Source organism: Malus domestica, chromosome 06 (assembly GCF_042453785.1).
Source record: "Malus domestica chromosome 06, GDT2T_hap1".
NCBI classification, from domain to species: Eukaryota; Viridiplantae; Streptophyta; class Magnoliopsida; order Rosales; family Rosaceae; genus Malus; species Malus domestica.
This window is the reverse complement of record NC_091666.1, coordinates 23,431,555-23,450,618: the sequence shown is the minus strand read 5'-3', so window position 1 is coordinate 23,450,618 and position 19,064 is coordinate 23,431,555. Positions and strand designations below refer to the sequence as shown.

The following is a 19,064-nucleotide window of genomic DNA, read 5'->3' as shown; positions in this document are numbered from 1 at the left end:
TTTATCTTATGGAGGATCTGAAAGTGCAGGAATGAAGCTGCTTTCAGGGAGCTTTGAGATCTCCTTTGGAAGCCGTGGAGTTATGGAGGGTTTATAAGTTTAAAGAATTTCTACAAATGCAGGCTTCTACTGTGGTTGATCAGTAAGTCCCTATTGTTCTGGAGTTTGCGGGGAGAAGAGTACGGTAGAAACGACCTGTATATGGGGTTTTAAAAATTAATTGTTGTTCGAGGCAAAGATGGAATTGTCTCTTTGCAAGGTTCCTCAAGGGTAAATGGCACTTGGCGTGTTGTCGGGCGAATTCTTGTTGCTTGGTGTGCTACAAGAAGAGTTCAAAGTTAGTTTGAAAGGTGCATTTGCAAGGCTTTTGGTGTAGGCCTTGAGGCTCACAATCAAAACTAACAGAAAGCTAGGCGTGCCACTGCTATCTCAGTATACCAAATGTAGAATAAGTGTGTTTTAAGTCAATTAATTGTGCCCTAAGTTACTTAAACTTTTTGTTATCAAAGGATTGTCACAGATGATTTAAATCTATATTAAGTTCTTTTTCTTGCCTTGTAAACAAGGACTTTTAGTTCATAATCTTGTATGTCCAAAAATGAGGGGGTCCAGAGCCATTCAAACCATTTCCTCGATCCCAGTTTGTTCTTAATGAAAATAAGTCTATTAAGTTAACTAGATCCATTTGCAAATGGGACTATTAGGTAGAAAGCAGTTGGAAATAACTTGAATATATGCTGTAAAGTACATGAAGCAACAGATCTACTAAAACTAAAGTACAAACACAGAGACTCGGACAAGATTTCACCTTGTCGGGCAAGGTCGAACTTCTTGTAGCCATTTCTCTTTGAGTTTACAGAGGTTGTATGCTAAAATGGATGGATTGTAAACAGTTTTTACACAAGGGAATCGATACTACAACACTAGGGAAGCTAGCATAGCATTTACACTGAACAAAAGATGACTTTTTTAAGGGAACTATTGCTAAAATGACTGGATCTGGGTGAGTTTCATCTTTTTGGGGGTTAAATCTGGCTTAAGAGCAGTGTTTGTGTCTTGTTTGTTTGATTGCTTGAGTGTCCTTGTCTCTTGTACTTTTCTTGGCTTTTATAGGCAATTTGGCCCGACTGTATGGGCTTTGTTCTTGGCCAAGGGCTCTCAGGGGCAATGAGTCATCTTGTATTTACACCTTTGTGCCATCAGAAAGTGCTTTTTGGTTGGTAATGAGCTGGCCTTTATCACCTGTCACTTCAATCATAAACACGTGGCCTATGCCTTGGCTAAGAAGGCTTCAATTTGTCCCAGGCTTCATTGCTGGGGTTTAGGCAAGTTCAACCTATTTTGACGCCTTTGGGTTTTCCCTTATGCAAGGCCTAATATTTAAATATCAATCCAAACAATTGTGATGCTGCGTGGAATGCGCAATCAAAGAAAGGTGGAATTGGATGGGTGATTTAAGGTTTTGCTAGACTTTTTCACTTAGTGGGCGGCACTGGTGACTTGAACTTTCAAAATGCTGCAATGGCGGAAGCTACTGCAATCTGTGCAGCTCTAGTGACGTGTATTAAGGAAGGCTTAGATTGTATTGAGATTGAATCTGTCGCGAAGACTATCATCCAAATGGTAAACAAAGAAGTTGGAGGTGACGCAATAATAGAGTTTTTTTCTTCATGATATTTTGTATCTTGCTCGAACTATGAGGTCTGTGAAGGAGTTGTTTGTCCCTCGTAATGGTAATTGAGCAGCATACTCCGCGGCTTCATATATGTTTAAACATGGTGGTTCTCATTATGTGGGGTTTCATTGGTCCCAAATTTGTTTTTAATATTTTTCTGGGGGCTATAATCATTTTAACTAGTATTTATTAAAAAAACCTACCTTTTCATCAAAAAAAAAAAAAAAAATCATCAATCAAAATTTTATCCCCTACCATGAGGAATGGTGGGCACGGGCTAGGCCGAGTCCAAAGTTGGAGGAATTAGACTGGATCCGTTTGAAAATGAAACGGGGCAGGGCGGGGCGGGTTATGGTATTTGCAAAACTAGAACCGAACCTAACCCGATCCATTTGAAACGGGCCGGTTTGGTCTGGGTACACGGGTACTCCTTTTTTTTTAGGATGAACTGTTTGCCGACGCAGATGAGGCTGTGAGTCGGAGAGGCGCATAGCTTGTAGCGGAGTTGCTCGGAGGACTCGTTGACGGGCGGCCTCAGCTTGTTCTTCGAACCTGCTACGATGCGCAATGGCACATCTACGATATGAACTAGAGAGTCCGTCGGGACAAGAAGTACCGGTTGGCCGTCGCCAGCCTCCTCGAGTAGTACCCAAATTGAGTGGAGATCCTGCAGTTGGATGGCTCAAACAGGGAGATCCAGTCGGACCCCAACCTATCCTTTGAGCACTCGTACCCGCCAACCAAAACCATCTTCATCCCGGACAATAAGTGCCATAAGGCCTACCTACGATTGAAAATTTCACAACTTTTCACAAATTTTGTAAATCAAAATTAAGAACTTGGAATAAATGAGGGAAATGAGTTACCTCGGTGTCGAGATCAGAAGATAAGACGAAGAAGTTAGTGGAGGATGAGGGTGACAACAACATATCATTTCTCGATGGGGTGTGGGTGTGGGTGTGGGTATGGGTGTGGTGTGTCTGTGCTCTGGGAATGAAAGTTGCAGAGATGAAAGGAGAAGAAACAAAGAAGAGGAATGAGGGAGAAGGTTCGAAAGATTGGGGGAGGGGGAAACATGGGGAAGTGGGGTGTGTGTGTGTGGAGTGTTCTCGAGGGTAAGAACCGTCATTTCTTCTCTGTAACAATGCAAACACTACAACTCGTAGAAAGCTTCACACACTCTTGATCAAGACTGTTCGAAGCAAATTCATTTTATATGGTTCATCCAAACCTTCGACTACTACAAGGTGTGGCTTGCATCACAATCTCTTGCTCAACAATGTGGAAGCAAAATTTGTATATGTTGGCTCTCCCACATTTTCAAATTTCTAGTTTTCCCAACAAAAAAAAGGAAATGGGGAAATTCAACAAATTTCTAGTTTTCCCAAAAAAAAAGGAAATTGGGAAATTCAACAACTTCAACAAATGGAGGGCAACTACAATTCTCAAAAGCTTCACACACTCTTGATCAAGATAGTGTGAAGCAAAATCAATTTATGGTACCCAACAAAGCTTCACCTACAAAATTTCAACACAAAAGCTTCAACAAATGGAGGGCAACTACAATTCTCAAAAGCTTCACACACTCTTGATTAAGACAGTGTGAAGCAAAACCAATTTATGGTGCCAACAAGAGATTCATCAAAGGAGTTCAACCACAATTCTCAAAAGCTTCACACACTCTTGATCAAGACAGTGTGAAGCAAAACCAATTTATGGTGCCAACAAAAGCTTCATCAATGAAGGGCAACTACAATTCTCAAAAGCTTCACACACTCTTGATTAAGACAGTGTGAAGCAAAACCAATTTATGGTGCCAACAAAAGCTTCATCAAAGGAGTTCAACCATAATTCTTAAAAGCTTCACACACTCTTGATCAAGACAGTGTGAAGCAAAACCAATTTATGGTGCCAACAAAAGCTTCATCAATGGAGGGCAACTACAATTCTCAAAAGCTTCACACACTTTTGATCAAGACAGTGTGAAGCAAAACCAATTTATGGTGCTAACAAAAGCTTCAACACCAAAGCTTCACCTACAATGTTTCAACACAAAAGCTTCACCTACAAAGCTTCAACACCAAAGCTTCACCTACAAAGCTTCAACTCCAAAGCTTCACTACAAAGCTTCAACTCCAAAGTTTCACTTACAAAAGCTTCAACTCCAAAGCTTCACCTACAAAGCTTCAACACCAAAGCTTCAACTCCAAAGTTTCACCTACAAAAGCTTCAACTCCAAAGCTTCACCTACAAAGCTTCAACACAAAAGCTTCACCTACAAAGCTTCAACACAAAAGCTTCACCTACAAAGCCTCAACTCTAAAGCTTCACATACAAAGCTTCAACACCAAAGCTTCACTTACAAAGCTTCAACACAAAAGCTTCACCTACAAAAGCTTCAATTACAAAGCTTCAACCCAAAAGCTTCACCTACAAAAGCTTCAACACAAAAGCTTCAACACAAAAGCTTCACCTACAAAGCTTCAACACAAAAGCTTCACCTACAAAAGCTTCACCTACAAAAGCTTCACACACTCTTGATCAAGATAGTGTAAAGCAAAATCAATTCATGGTACCCAACAAAGCTTCAACCTCAAAGCTTCACCTACAAAGCTTCACCTATAAAGCTTAAATATATATATATATATATATATATATTCGAAAATTCAAAAAAAAAATTGCCTAGGCCTTATCTTCTTTGGGCCTAACAACTTTTATAACAAATATATATATGAATGAGGAGTTTTGGGCTACCACTTAGAAAGGAAAATGGTGAAGTTTTGTTACTTTGGAAACTTTGCTACTAGCAAGATACCTCATTTGCCAACTCCCTCGACTAGAGACTTGGGGGACTCTTACCATATGCTACTGCACCTTGATACTCGGAAGTCTCACGACCACTCAGTGACTTGGATTTTTCAAGTCTCCAACCGAGAAGTTTTCCTCACTCGGGAAATTAAGGGAGCACTACCTCAACCTACATGTTTTACTCACAAAGCTTCAACATACAAGCTTTAACAAAAGAAAAAATTCAAAGAACTTAGTGAAGAAGGCTTTGGTGTATTTAACACAATACGTTGAAATGAAGCAAAGCTTATTTATTGAATCAAAATAAACAAACAAGAGGGAGCCTTCACAAAGCTTGCTTAGGAAAAGTCTCAGCAGTCGGCAGAGCCCCAGAAAGAGAAGGCACCAAAGGGTGATCATTCGAAGCCTCAGTACTGGGCAGAACCCTAGAAGGAGGAGGCACTAGAGGTTGATCATTTGAAGCTACATTATGCGGTACAGCCCCAGAAGACGAAGGCAATAAATGCCTTTGGAACAAACCCACAAACCTCTAATGATCAAGTAAAATCTGACCATCAAATTCCTGCAGCTGGTCAAGCTTCCTCTTTATGTTTGTAGCTATGCGCGAGCCTGTGCAACTGTTTATTCTCATGTTTGAGCCCTCTAATCTTCTGTTTTAGACTTATCACTTCAGCCGCTGATGCGATGAAAGTTAAGCACTCAAATTAAACCATCTTTTGACAATTGTAGTATATGTATAAGTAGGGATCGTTCTGGACCGGGGATTAGGATGGATTGCTAATCTAAACTAAACTGACTTACAAAAAGAAACTTAAAAGCACTTAACTAGACTCTATAGACTCAAAACACTTAAAAACACAAACTAAAACAGATTCTAACTAATTAGACACACTAAAGTAAAGGGGGATTGGGTTTTGGACGAAAATAAAGTAAAACAAAACAGAAACTAGAACTAAACAGATTTGCACGAAATTGGTTGTTTTGGATGGATGATGGGCTAGCTAGAAGGTCTTTCTCCACACATGACACACTTGCATACAAATCAATCTCCAATTGTTTTTCAATAAACTATGATGCTCAACACCCCAGATTAACCGTGATGCACAAATTAACCCTCAGATTTTCCTTTACTCATTGAATTGGATGAATGCATGCGACAACCCAAATCATTCTCTAAAAGTCCCCTATATAAATGCATAATAGAGATACAATTAAAGTTCATTAAGTTCCATGAAAATCATAAGCGTTGACGAGGCAATTGTAACTATGAATGCATGATACATTTGCCAAGAATTCAATTAACGTGATTGTGACAAGCAACCTTCACTACTCATGAATATAAACTTGTAACGATTAGGTGAAACTTTATATAATCATGTTCTACAGTAATCAGAAATCTCTTTGTTCTCTCTACCCGTCCTCAATTTCTCACTTTCTAGGGTTATATTCTTGAATGTTATCATTTTATTCATTGAAGTTCTTTTTATATCATTTTATTCTTGAATGATATATTCTGAGCACGAGGAGTGTGATAGCAACAGCCCGGCGCATGAAAGAGGCATTTTCTTGCATACATAGACATCAATGTCCCAAGTCCTAACAATAAGCCTACTATTATGGAACATGAGACTTGCAATGATAATTCAGTTAAAATCAACCAAATAACATATAGTAACTAAGTATATATTTATACATTAACTTTTGACTCACAAATTAAAAGAACTTGCCGTCAAAAAGAGTCAATTTATTAAAAGAAATATCACCAAACTGTAAAGCAACAACTTATAAATACTAAAACATGAAACTGTAACCAATTATGAGAGATACAAGAAAGGCTGCCTTCTTTTTCATTTGTATCTCTGGTAATGTTATAACTGCTCGGACATGAAGAAAGCATTTTCCTGCATATATTTGGGTCCCAATGCCTACTCTTCGGACCCTCTCACCGACCAAACAAACAAAACAAAAAAAGTAACATATTCTAACAATAATCCCTACGATTATGGAACACAAGTTTCGTACATCAATACATGATAATCAAGTTAATTAAACACAACATATGTTAATTAAGTACACATACGTAAACCCTATATATAAATGACCTCCTCCCTTCCCATCTTTGGTATTCCACAGCATTAATTAACCAAACAATGGCAAAGATCATAGCCATTCTGATGATATTACTGGTTGCTGGGTCAGCCATGGGAGATGGAGATGATCATCCTAAAGTACCCTACTGCCCTATCGTCCTCGACAACTTGACCCCTTGCCTTCCTTACGTACTCGAAAATGAAGCGAAGCCAGCCAAGGTTTGCTGTAATGGCGTCCTAGACCTGAGCCACTCTGCAGGAAATAAGGAAGGTCGACAAAATATATGTGACTGCATCAAGGCTGAAGCTATTTTGATGAACATGCCTCTTGATAATTTTTCTAAATTTTCTTCTCTCCCTAAAGCCTGTGGCCTATTAATCAACCTTCCAACCATCTCCAATAACACCGATTGTTCCACGTAATCATCACTCTCTGGCTCTATTTCTGTCTCTTTCTTCTATATGCAATCTTATTTTTTTTTACTTATATATAAAAAAAATTAATGACTGATTCTGGTTTCTTTATATATTACAGGGTTGATTGAAGATTTAATGGTGAAGGAGTGGTGCTTCCAGAGTTTGGCAACTGAATAAATGTGTTTCCAATTTCCAGCGTGTTCTTAAAATTGGGATGTAAAACGAATAATTTGTCTTCTCTTTTCTTTTGAAAGAAAAATAAATGTAATAAGAATAAAACAACCTTCATGGGTCCGTGAGTATTTTAATAAAAACAAGGTATCAGTACCATTTAATTTGAACGTTAAATTGTAATGCATACATTAACAGTGTAATCTAACGTCCACACCACGAAGGGCAATCTTGGTATAGTAATATATACCTACGTCATTTGATGTAATTAATATAATGTTAAATAATTATGTAACCTTGGAGCATATGAACGATTACGGTATAACCTACCATCCAAACCATAAATAGCAACCTTAGTATAGTAAAACCAATGTTAATAATTTGGTGTAATTAAATATAACATCAAGATAATTATGTAACTTTGGAGTATAAATTTGAACGACTTACAATGTAACCTTACCTTAGAGTACTTTGTATGTTGACATAATTTTGTAACATGATTACGATGTTGTGTAAGTTCATAACTCTCCCCAGTAATAACATACATCTATATTGTACTAGCACGTCATTGGTATAATAACATATTAATTTTGTAATTATATCACATTGAAGTACAAAAATCTACCCTAACAATGTAACAAAACATCCACAATGTCAATACCAACCTCGTTATAGTAACAATCACGTTATTCTTTGTCATTAACTTGAATTTTATCATAATTATGTAATCTTGGAGTGTGATTTTGAACCATTATAACATATCTGAAATATTACCGATACGTCTGATACCTTTAACTCGAAGAAATTAGGTCCACAAAGCTTGTTCAATGCCAACCGCCATCGCCTAGTTTCATCCCTTGCCTGAAACACACAAAGGGGAAACTTTAATGAGCAAAACTTAGTAATGGCTAACAAACAATCGTACCACGAAAGAAATATTGGTCAACAAAACTAAAATTACAACCTATGTACATGCCATGCCATGTGATAAGATTTGACTAAAACCAATACATGCATTTAGAAAATCCTTTCTTTGAAAACCTTCTTTAAAATCTTGTTATAACATGTAATTCTTTTTGAAAATGCGTCTTATTACTTTAATTCAAAGAAAACTCAACGCATGTAAAAGCATGAATTTCATTTCACGGTTATACAATCTACTTTATCATGTTATGAACATGCATAGAATAATATTCACAACATTCACAATACAACCTGCACAAAGAATCTATAATCACGCTTGAATTCAAATTTGGTCAAACATACCAAAAACAAAACATAAACGCAGAGAGGCAACCACAGCCGGCCCGCCTCTTTTGTAACTGCTAAATTTCGCATTGAAATTTTATTGTTTTTTATATAAGCGATGTAGAATACTAAATTCATCTAAATTACGAGGAGAGAAATTCAGTTGTAGGTGTAAAGGTATAGCGCATGCTCTAGACAACTTGGCTTAAAATTAGTCTATACTTGATCTAATTTTATACTTTCATTTGATCAGGCAACAGCCCAACCATGAAATCCTTTTTCCTGCGTATTATACAAATTTCTCGTCTCAACTCTTAACAATAAACCCCCACAATATGGTTCTTGACATTTACATGACAATAATTAAATTTTAACCACACAAACAAACACCCCATTTATCTGAAAATAAACTTTCATCGCATTAACACAACACATCAACTTAACTAATCAATATTAAGCCCCAAATATGACTCGTCTAACTAGGATCATTGCTATTGTTCTTTTGTTTGTGACTTCTGCTTCAACCAGGGGCACTGTGCCCTCCTGTCCGGACATTATGAACCGGTTGACCCCATGCATCTCCCACCTGCTGCAGGGGTGGCAAAGCCGCCTCCGGCTTGCTGTAACGGTGTGCAATACCTCACCAAGTACTCAAACGGCAGGGAAGATAGGCGGGCTATATGTGGCTACATCAAAGGTGCAGCTAATATGATGGGGTCTATTGATTTTTCTCTCATTTCTGATCTGCCTAGCAAGTGTGGTGTTTGTGTTAACCTTCCACCTATCTCAAGAAACATCGATTGTTCCCAGTAAATACTCTTTCGATTGCTATAATTAACCTTCTCCCCTTCCTTTTACATATGGAAAGGGAAACACTGATTTTGGTTTTCTTTTGCAGGGTTTGAAAATAGAAGAAGGAGAGTTTGGTGATGTTTGAATAGATGTGGTTGTGTTCAAGGAAATTAATGGGGTTAATTACATAGATTTGAAATGTAAAACAAATGTGTGGAAAAAGAAATTGCAATTTGAAAATAATGGAACATGTGGATCATATGAATACCAGCTTGTTTTACTTGTGGGAGGTGAAAGGAAGGGGAGAAGGTTAATTTGCAACTCCAACATCATTACCTAAAATCTACTCTTATATTTGCAACTCCAACATCATTACCTTTTTTTTAATTTTATTATTATTAGACCAAACTCAACCCTGGGCTAAATGCTATTTTTTAGGTTTTATTCTCCCCTCAAACCCAACCCAACCCATGCTAAATGTGTGGGCTAAAAGTTAAAAGCCAAACAAAAGCCAAATTCTCCCCAAGATTTAGCCCAGAAAATGGTGTGGGCACCACTAACGAGACCCCACCCACATGGCCATGTCTTCCAGGATTTATTGAATCCAACGGTTGAGATTGAATATAATCAAATCTAACAATAGAAAAAAGATCTAATGGCCCAAATTTAAATCCAATGGCTAAAATAATTAAAAAATTATTTAACTCAAAATTCACCCAAATTGATTGATTTTTCAATATTTATCGGAATTTAAATATTTTTTGGTTAAAATGTTCATAAAATTAAATAATGATAGTGTACATAATTTTTTTTTAAATTACTTTAAAAGAAAAAAATTAGCCTAAATTTATTATTTAATAATCTCAGGCTAAAAAATTTAGGCAAGAAGGGTTAAAGTAGAAAAATTGTTTCTGGATTAAAAATTTTAGGTTTTAGCCTAAGGGTTTGAGATGGTCTTAAGAGGTGGAATGGTTCCAAACTATTACAATAAGAAGTTTTAAACTAGAATGTCTGGATAGAAACCCAACACCATATCTATTAGGATATTATACCACATGCATAAGTTGAGTGTGTGCAAAAAAGGGGAAAGCCGGCACAATTTTTCCTTGGGATAGTACTTGCAATTCCAACTCTAAATTTGCATGCACATGTTGACATCTTTTGCTATGGTCGGAAGTTGATAATCTTCTAATAAGCGACTAATCTTTTTATGTGAATAGAGAGATATTAACATGAATATATATTTGTAGAATCTCTCTAAATATAAATCTAAGATGATTAGGTTTTAGAAGTCTCAAAACCACCTTGCAAAACAAATTGCAAATTGGCATAAACTAACAAGTCTAGCCGTAAAAATTCACTTCCAAGTTTTTTTTTTCTTTTTGCTCAAAATCAAATTTCAAAGTGGCACACACTCAAGTCTCTAAGCAAATAGTGTTTTATCGTAGTGGCAGAAAATAATTATGTTTGTGCACTTCGGAAGAAACTCGATCATAACCGATCCTCCTCTCCCCTAGTAAGTATTAACTAACCATTTAATCCGCTAATGATACCGTTTGTAAAAAAAATCTTTAACAGAATAGCTTATCATGAAATAATTGTATGTGACATTGGGGTAATTAGGTGAATGTAAAAAAATCTCTCAAAGATTTTCCGAAGTCATTTTTCCAAATCCTTTCAAAAAAATGTTAACATTAAAAGACTAATGTGCCCTTCAACAACTAAAAGGCCAACGAACTTAAACGCGGGCACAAACCTACCCGCGCCGCCAGTGCTCTGCTTCATCTCAGTTCCGCCACTCTCGAACAGAAAATCCCGGACTCTTTCTCCCTCCCTCCCTCCCTCCTCTCCTCTTTCGCTCTCCTTTCTCTCTCCCCCTCTCTCGTACGCTCCAACGGTCAACCCAATAAAAAAATTCAATTCGATTCAAGATCCCATTTTCCTGGAGAATTCGTTATTAGGGTTTTATTAGGGTTTAAAGATTCCATCTTTTCTCCCTAATTCGTTTCAAATCTTGCTGGATAGAGGTATTCATATACGTCAATGGCTTACCGGCGGAGCCTCACGACGACGAGCAGTATAGCTCGACGGCACCAGTACCATCCGTCCGTCACTCACATCCTCCGCGACGACGACCGCAAGCAAGATGTCGTTTCCGAGCACGCATCTGCTTCGCCGATATTGAATCAATTTCTCAGCCAGAAGCGGTTTTTCGGAAACAATTTGAGCAGAGTGTCGGGTTTCGGCGGTGGGTTCGCTCAGGATAGGAGGATTTCGAATGCTCTGCTTTCGTCCACTTCGGGATTCGCGTTCTCTCGATCCATGTCGTCGGCTTCGGAGAAGGTTGAGCTGTTGAGTGATGTATCGGGAGTTTTATCCGACACTGGGATCGAAGGCTTGACTTCTCAGGTACCGGCAATGAGCGAGGTGGCGGTTGCTGCCGCGGATTCGTGGTTGCCAGTTAAGGGCTTGCAGTACTTTATTGAAGCTGTGCATGTTCACACTGGCTTGAATTGGTTAGAAAGCTATCTGCGTATGCTTTTTTGTTAAATTTTAATGGGTGAAGTGCAAATTTAGTCCCTGAATTATCACCTCAGTGAAAATTAGGTCCTTGAATTATTTTTTCAGTAAAATAAGTTCCTAAATTCATTAGAAATTGCTAATTTCATCCCTATTATTATATTCAAAGCTATTTTATCTAATTTTTCGTCAAATTGAGTCACTTGACACACTTTAGAATGTAATACCATCATTTTCTTGTTTATAAGTGCTTAACATTTCATATATGTTGCGAATTTAATGTCTAATTTACCCTTAAAAGTTAACTTACACTATTTCTTTATGAAAAACTACCAATTTCTCCTCCAAAGTTAACTCCATACACTATTTCTTTATGAAAAACTACCAATCTAGCCTTCAATGTGTATCACATGCAAGTAACGTGACTTAAATTGATGGAAAATTGAATATAGTAGCTTCGAATATAACATTAGGGATGTAATTGGCAGATTTTTATAATTCAGGGACTAATTTTTCTGAAAAAATAGTTTAGGGACCTAATTTTTACTAAGGTGATAATTCAGGGACTAAATTGGCAGTTTACCCAATTTTAATTATTTGTTGTGATATTAAACCAATTATTTAAATTTGTGAAATTGAAAAAAGTGAAGGGAGTAACTCACTAGATGAAACCATAGACCTCATAGATAGCAGATCATAACTCTGAGTTTGTAAAAGTTAGTTGATTGTTGTTAACATCTTGTTAAAGACGGAAGAGCTCAATGACGATGTGAATGGATTAGTTAGAGCAGTCTCTTAATCTATTTTTGTATGAATTCACAGTTGTACGTTCGGTTTTGGCAGTGTATTACATTATGTTTGTGTGTATATGTATTGTGTCGATTACTCTTCAGGTGGGCTGCCATAGCGATAACAACTATTTTGATTCGGACTGCCACGGTTCCGCTTTTGATTAATCAACTTAAAGCAACCTCAAAACTCTCTGTAAGTTTGTTGTTGTTAGTGCATTTCTTCTAAACTTGTACGATCACACCAAGCATGTTAACCACCTCTTATAGTCTCTCAGTGCGTCATTTTTTACAAGCTTTAAGCGACTGTACTCATAATTTAGTAAGTGTTCATTTTCTCGCCTGGAGGTGGTTCTTCTGTTGACTTTTGTGCTTTCTGCAGCTCATGAAGCCTCAACTTGAAGAATTGAAGCAAGAGATGCAAGACAGGGTATGATGTCTGGTTCTTCCTTATTATGCTACCACTTATTAACTTACAAAACTGTTGTGAATACATGTTAATGCATCCCTTAGCCTCTCCTGCCCAAGTCATTCCTATATATATATAGTGGAATTAGCAAGGTCACCTTTGTTACAGCAATCTCTTTGATAGACACTCATTTTGTTGTGCTTGTCTACTTCTACTTGCTCATATGACCAATGAATGTAATAGGATGGTGCGCGCTTTACGAAATGATTCTTTCTTCTAGGCAAATTTAGAGAACACCATCCAGGGCATAGATTGTGTTAGTGAGCTGTCTAGGAGCCTAAGAAATTACTCTTTTGAGTATGTTTAACCATGCTCTTTACTCTTTTGTCAGGGTTCAGATCGTTCTGCTCAGCTTGAATTTCAACAGAAAACAAAGAAGCTATTTAAGGAGTAAGCAGCCTTTTCTTTGAGACTAAGAAATGTACAGAAATTTCTTTGTTTGTTGCCTTCTATATCTGTTTTCATGTAGTTATGTTTCAGCTAAGACAGAAGTATATAAAATTAAGCTTTAAAAAGTATTACTTGGTAGTTATGGCGATTCCTTTTCGTTAGGTGTCTAAGCTGTAATAGACTTTTGGTCATAAATCTTATGCACCAATCGGAAATTTATGTACAAATTCTTTGTTTGCCGCTTTGAACTCTTTCGTGTCCTTCCCCCTTACTTTGGTTTTCCAAATATTATGTTTTGACAAATGAAATATGAGATCCAGTGCAGTTAACTGGGATAAAAACTTGTTCCTTATTATCTATTGTTTTTGTACTAATTGTCTTCCCATCATTATGTCTCCCAAATCATCCCGAAAATTTTCATTTTACTTATTATGATATCGGGTTTGCAGATATGGTGTAACCCCATTGACTCCAATGAAGGGACTTTTGATTCAAGGTCCTGTATTCATCAGCTTTTTCCTTGCCGTAAGATCTTTCTCTTAACACCTTCGAACTGATGAAGTTTGATTTTGGTTGTGGTCTTTGGAGGTCTCAATATAGCTTTGTTTTTTGTTTGGCAGATAGGTAACATGGCAGAGAAAGTGCCATCCTTTAAAACTGGTGGTGCCTACTGGTTTCTTGATCTTACAACTCCAGATGCCATGTACGTTTTTCCAGTTTTGGCAGCCATGACATTCTTACTGACCGTGGAGGTAAGCCAGTTGCTTTTTCTTATAATATGTTTAAATTTTGTTGCTTTCCTTTAGAAGGGTTACTTCCATGAGGAAATAGTTTAATATACATGCTTAACACCTGGAAATCATTTTGTTATTTACAGTAGAATGAATTTTGACAGGTTTCGATCGACAGATCTGAAACCAAGGCTTTTGCTTTCTTTAAATTTGGTCATGGAAGGTAAAAGGCATTCTAAATATATGGGAAAGGATAACATTTTTGAAAGAAAAGGACCAGTTAGTCAATCCTTGCCCCTGATAGTCTGTCAAGTTAGGGTGCTTGTGTGTGTACTTGTGCAATTAGATTGATTCTGAACCTTAGTTAAACCAATGGAAGAATTTATTTGCTTCGCTTTGCTCTTTAGTGCAATCTGCAAGAAGGTATGGAGGGAAATCCTGCTGCTGGCACCATGAAAAATGTTTCAAGAGGCCTTGCTGTTCTTACAGTTCCATTTACCATGAGCTTTCCAAAGGTATATTTGCTAATTTTAGTGGCTTCTGATACATTCTATGCTATCTCTAGTCATTTCGTTAGCAGATGTCAGTATCGATCAAGGCACATAGTTACATTTCAGGATGTACAGTCAAATAGTTGTTTCATATATGTCATTAACGATAGACAATTAAATAAAGGTCTCGTATATGTCTCCTGTCTCCTGGTCGATTGAATGTAGTTTTAAAGACCATAGTGCAGGCCACTTTTAAGACTTATTTATTAATTTAATTATGATAGTACCTGCACAGCAATAAAAAGGTGCTTAAATTCTTTTTATGTGGTTGATTTGTTTAGCTTTTATGTTATATACCGAAGTCACATGATGACGAAGGCTAATCATAGACTTTGAAGCCAGGCTGACACTATGTTGTGCTTGGTCTGTCAACTGTGCAGGCTGTATTTTGTTACTGGGTTACATCCAACTTGTTTTCACTCTCGTATGGGCTGGGTGAGTCCTTTTACCTTATACTTTTTTCATCAATAGAGAAGCTTTCCACTGATGTCATGTGCACATTATTTGTGCAGCTTCAGAAATTAAAAGAATATCTCAACTTATTGTGCTGAAATTCTGGTGCACTTTTCCCCGTTTACTGATTCTGAATTTTGATTTCAGTGCTTAAATATACTGGGCTTAAGGAGGCCTTGGGTATTCCTAAACCGCCACCTTATACTGCTCCCCCTCAAGGATCACAACCTGCATTTTCACTATTATCCACACTGAAACAAGTCGCTGAAGGGGCTCGTGGCTCAACCTCCTCACCTGGTGAAGCATCAAAGGTTCAAGATCGAAGTACATCATCGTCGTCGTCATCATCAGTTCTTAGTCAAAGGATTAAAAGTTTAGAGAAACAAGTGAAGGGAAGAAAGAGAAACAAGAAGAGGTAGTGAGTATCGATTTTTACAAGTTCAACCATTACCATGCCCCATTGATGGGGAGGTTTCATTGCTTTTTACCCTTTTAATATAATATCCCTTAAATTGGCGACTCATCGGTTCACTTAATTAGAGATGATGGTAGATTAAACTATCAGAGTATGTAATTTTTGCTCAGAAAGTTTGAGAATTTTGTGGGAAGTATTTTTGCCGGTGGTTCTGTGTATGGTATACTCTGCAGAACCCAAGACGTCCACTTGCATTGTAGAAACAAAATAAAATAAAACTACAGAGATCTTTTGGTGGTGGTTTCTCTATAAATGTAGCTTGGAGTTTAATGCGAGAGTAAGTCAATCAAGACGTAGCTTTGTAACCGTTTAGACAATTTCGTTTATTTGTTTTTCGTTATTAAAACAATAATGTTCATAATTATATTTTGTTTGTTCTTCGTTTATTTTCAACTAGTTTGTGGATTGCCAGCCACTGCTCAAGTGTTTCGTGGCGATGTCAATCGTGAATTCACAATTGCTTCAGTTTGGTTACCGGGGTGGACGATATACAAATGGCGAGTTGTGGCTTCGTCAGGGCGTTGAACGCGATCGCAAAAAAAAATTGAGAAAAACGCACCTCGTGTAATATGCCAATGCATTCAGGGCATGGTTGATGGCATTCCTAAACACCCTATACACTATGTTTGGATGAAGAAATTTAAAATTATTAAGGAATTTTAAAATGATGGAAATTGAAATGACAGAATTTTATTTTTTAAAATTTGTGAATTTTCTTGTTTGGTTAATTTAAAAAAACAATGGAATTGAATACGAAATTTATTATTTTTAAATTCTCAATCATAAAAATTGAAAAATGACATCTATTTACATGGAATTTGAACTTGGGAATTGGAGGTTCTAAATTCCAAGGTTTTTTTTTTCCACAAGGAAATTCTAAATATCTATGCTTATGAATCTAAATAAAGGAATTGGTACATATCACTTTATAAATTCTAACTTGTACCTAAATTTTAAGTTTATTTTCCTCGTCCAAACATAATGTAAAGGCTTAACTCAACTAGACGAACTATTTATATATGAGAAATTATTAGGTAATACAGTATTACCACGTCAGCATATGATACTTCCACTCAGAATTTAACACATGTACAATTATTATTCAGTTGGACTTAAAAACTTATTTTAACATAAAAAGTCAAACTTAACATGTCAGCATATGATACTCTCCTCTCTCCTCCCTCTGATGCACTAACCCTCGTAGCAAGAGGATTCTGTACCCTCATATTCCCATCCTTTTCCATCCCCTCCTCTCACACATTGTTTTTTGTCTTACTATCTCTATAAACAAATTAATATAAGATGTTGACGTGACTTAACCATGACCGCTCAAATAGAAGGGGATGGAAGGGTAGAGAGATTAGGAGGGTAGAGAATCTTCCTCCAACCCTCACGAGGCTAGCATCGTCGTCTCGCTCGCCATGACCGAGACCTTCGCTAGACTCGTCGAGGCTGCACTTAGATTGCAAGCCCATGTCTTCTATTCGGACAGCAAGCCCATCCCGTCCACTGATTTCTCGCAAAGGCTGCGCTCCTCTCCATCTTGTCCGCTGATTTCCAACAGCAGGCCTGGCTGCAGAATTGGAATTATTTTTATTTTCCTCTTTTAAGATTTTGATTTTGTTTGAACAAAGTAAATATTTAAGCCAAGGGTAATTTCTCATTTATATATATTTTTATTTCATTCCAAAGCTGAAAGGGCAAGAAGTGGATGGACGCTTAAAACACCGAACAGTTCGGTTTTACGGTTTTGGAACAGAACCATAGAATAGAAAACGGTTTGATTTCAATTTTGATTTTTAAAACTGTATAAAAACCGCACTTCAAATTAAATGTGCATCCCTTTTCATTCCTATTCCACAAAATATCAAATTATCACTCTTATCACTCAATACAACCAAGGCCACGAGGGATTGCTTGAGCGGCCCACATTGCATTGTTTTACAAATGATCAAAATTGTCTAACTTTTGGGTCTATTTGTATATATTATGTTTGAAAAAATTGAAATTGATCAAAATTCATTTGCCCATTTGTTTGTCATCATAAAACTTTAGTGTTTTTTGGGCTCAATGTTCGTTAATTTCTTAAATTCATCAAAATTCATTTACCCATTTGTTTGTCATCATGAAACTTTAATGTTTTAGGATTCTATGTTCATCAATTTCTTTTTTTTCAGTGATCAAAACTTATAACTAGTTCATAATTCAAAGACTAATGCTCCAATAAATTTCATACAAGTTAATAATTCATGGAGAGAAAAGACGTCTGGTCGTTTTTCGGTTTCTTATGCATGGCTTTAAATTTGAATAAATGTTTGGAAGTATTTGCAATATTTTTGTCACATCACTATTGAATTGAATTGGACTGCATTCCATTTCCATGTCTAAATATGTTTGAGCAAAGAAAGATGAAAAGGATATGTGGGTTTTATTGGTTTGCGTGTCACAACTTCCCACCAATCTGCACCCTACGAATTTAATAAGGCTTTTAAATTAAAATGGCTTGTGAAACTGAGATAACTCTTCAGATTGATTTATGAGATTCAAAATCGATATAATTTTAATTTGTTTTTTGAGTTTGTTTATCATCAATCATATTTTTTTCTTTGGTAAAGAAAATATTCGTTAAATAAGGAAAAAATTACAAAATACTCTCAATTTTTGTCAAATCATTTTGGCTTATTGTTTATTAAATTAACATGTTTTTTTTTTTGTCATTTTGTTCCTTATTTAACAAAGATTTTCAAAACTAGAACCAAAATAATTGACGGTGAACAAATTCAGAGATAAGTTCTATCGATTTCAAATTTCAAGTAGGGGTGGGCATAAAAACCGCCAAACTGGAAAACCGAATCAAACTGTGACAAAAAAAACCGTAAAAAACCACATTGACTAAAAAAGTCAAAATCGGAACAAAAGCGGAACTGAACGGTTTCAAACAGTTCCGGTTACAGTATGGAAATATTAAGAACCGGATAAACCGGACTAAATCGCTTTTAATATAAATTATTGTTTTATTATTATTTTTATATAAATAAGACATTTTTCTAAAAAGACCATGTGCATAAGCCCAATATTTTTCTTCACTTCTCTCCCCCTCCTTTGTTGTTTTATCACTTTTCTCCACCTACATTATTTTTCTCTATTCTTTTTCAGTATATTATGCATTATGTACATTTTAGTTTTAGTTTACCATGTACACTTTGGTTTTGGTATGAGCCTTTCTATCTTTTGATTTATATTTATATGCACATTTTCTATCTTCTGATCACAAATATTGTAGATTTGGTAATGGAAACTCAAATTTACTTGAATTTGTGGTAAAAATATGTGTTTGGTATTGGAAGTAGAAAATTAGAAAAAACATACATATAATTTTGGTTAGAACCGTAAACCGACATGAACTGAACCAGAACGTCATGAACCGAACCATACGGTTTTAGTAATAAATTTAAGCGAAACCACACCGAATCAAAACATTGAAAT

The 19,064-nt window shown here is 36.5% G+C and overlaps 1 protein-coding gene and 1 long non-coding RNA gene across 2 annotated transcripts; both read left to right on the top strand.

Annotated features, from left to right (window-relative positions):
• The first annotated feature begins 6,779 nt into the window (after positions 1-6,779).
• Positions 6,780-7,331, top strand: LOC103409690 (uncharacterized). Its single transcript, XR_011581804.1, has 2 exons — positions 6,780-6,992; positions 7,109-7,331. It is a non-coding gene; the product is annotated as an uncharacterized lncRNA (long non-coding RNA).
• Positions 7,332-10,939: 3,608 nt separating this feature from the next.
• Positions 10,940-15,942, top strand: LOC103409676 (mitochondrial inner membrane protein OXA1-like). The gene is made up of 9 exons (XM_008348485.4): positions 10,940-11,717; positions 12,615-12,705; positions 12,892-12,939; positions 13,310-13,368; positions 13,818-13,893; positions 13,989-14,120; positions 14,507-14,614; positions 15,031-15,085; positions 15,251-15,942. Exons 1-9 carry the CDS (start codon positions 11,245-11,247, stop codon positions 15,520-15,522), a joined length of 1,314 nt encoding a protein of 437 aa, XP_008346707.1. The 5' UTR covers positions 10,940-11,244; the 3' UTR covers positions 15,523-15,942.
• The last annotated feature ends 3,122 nt before the right edge of the window (positions 15,943-19,064 follow it).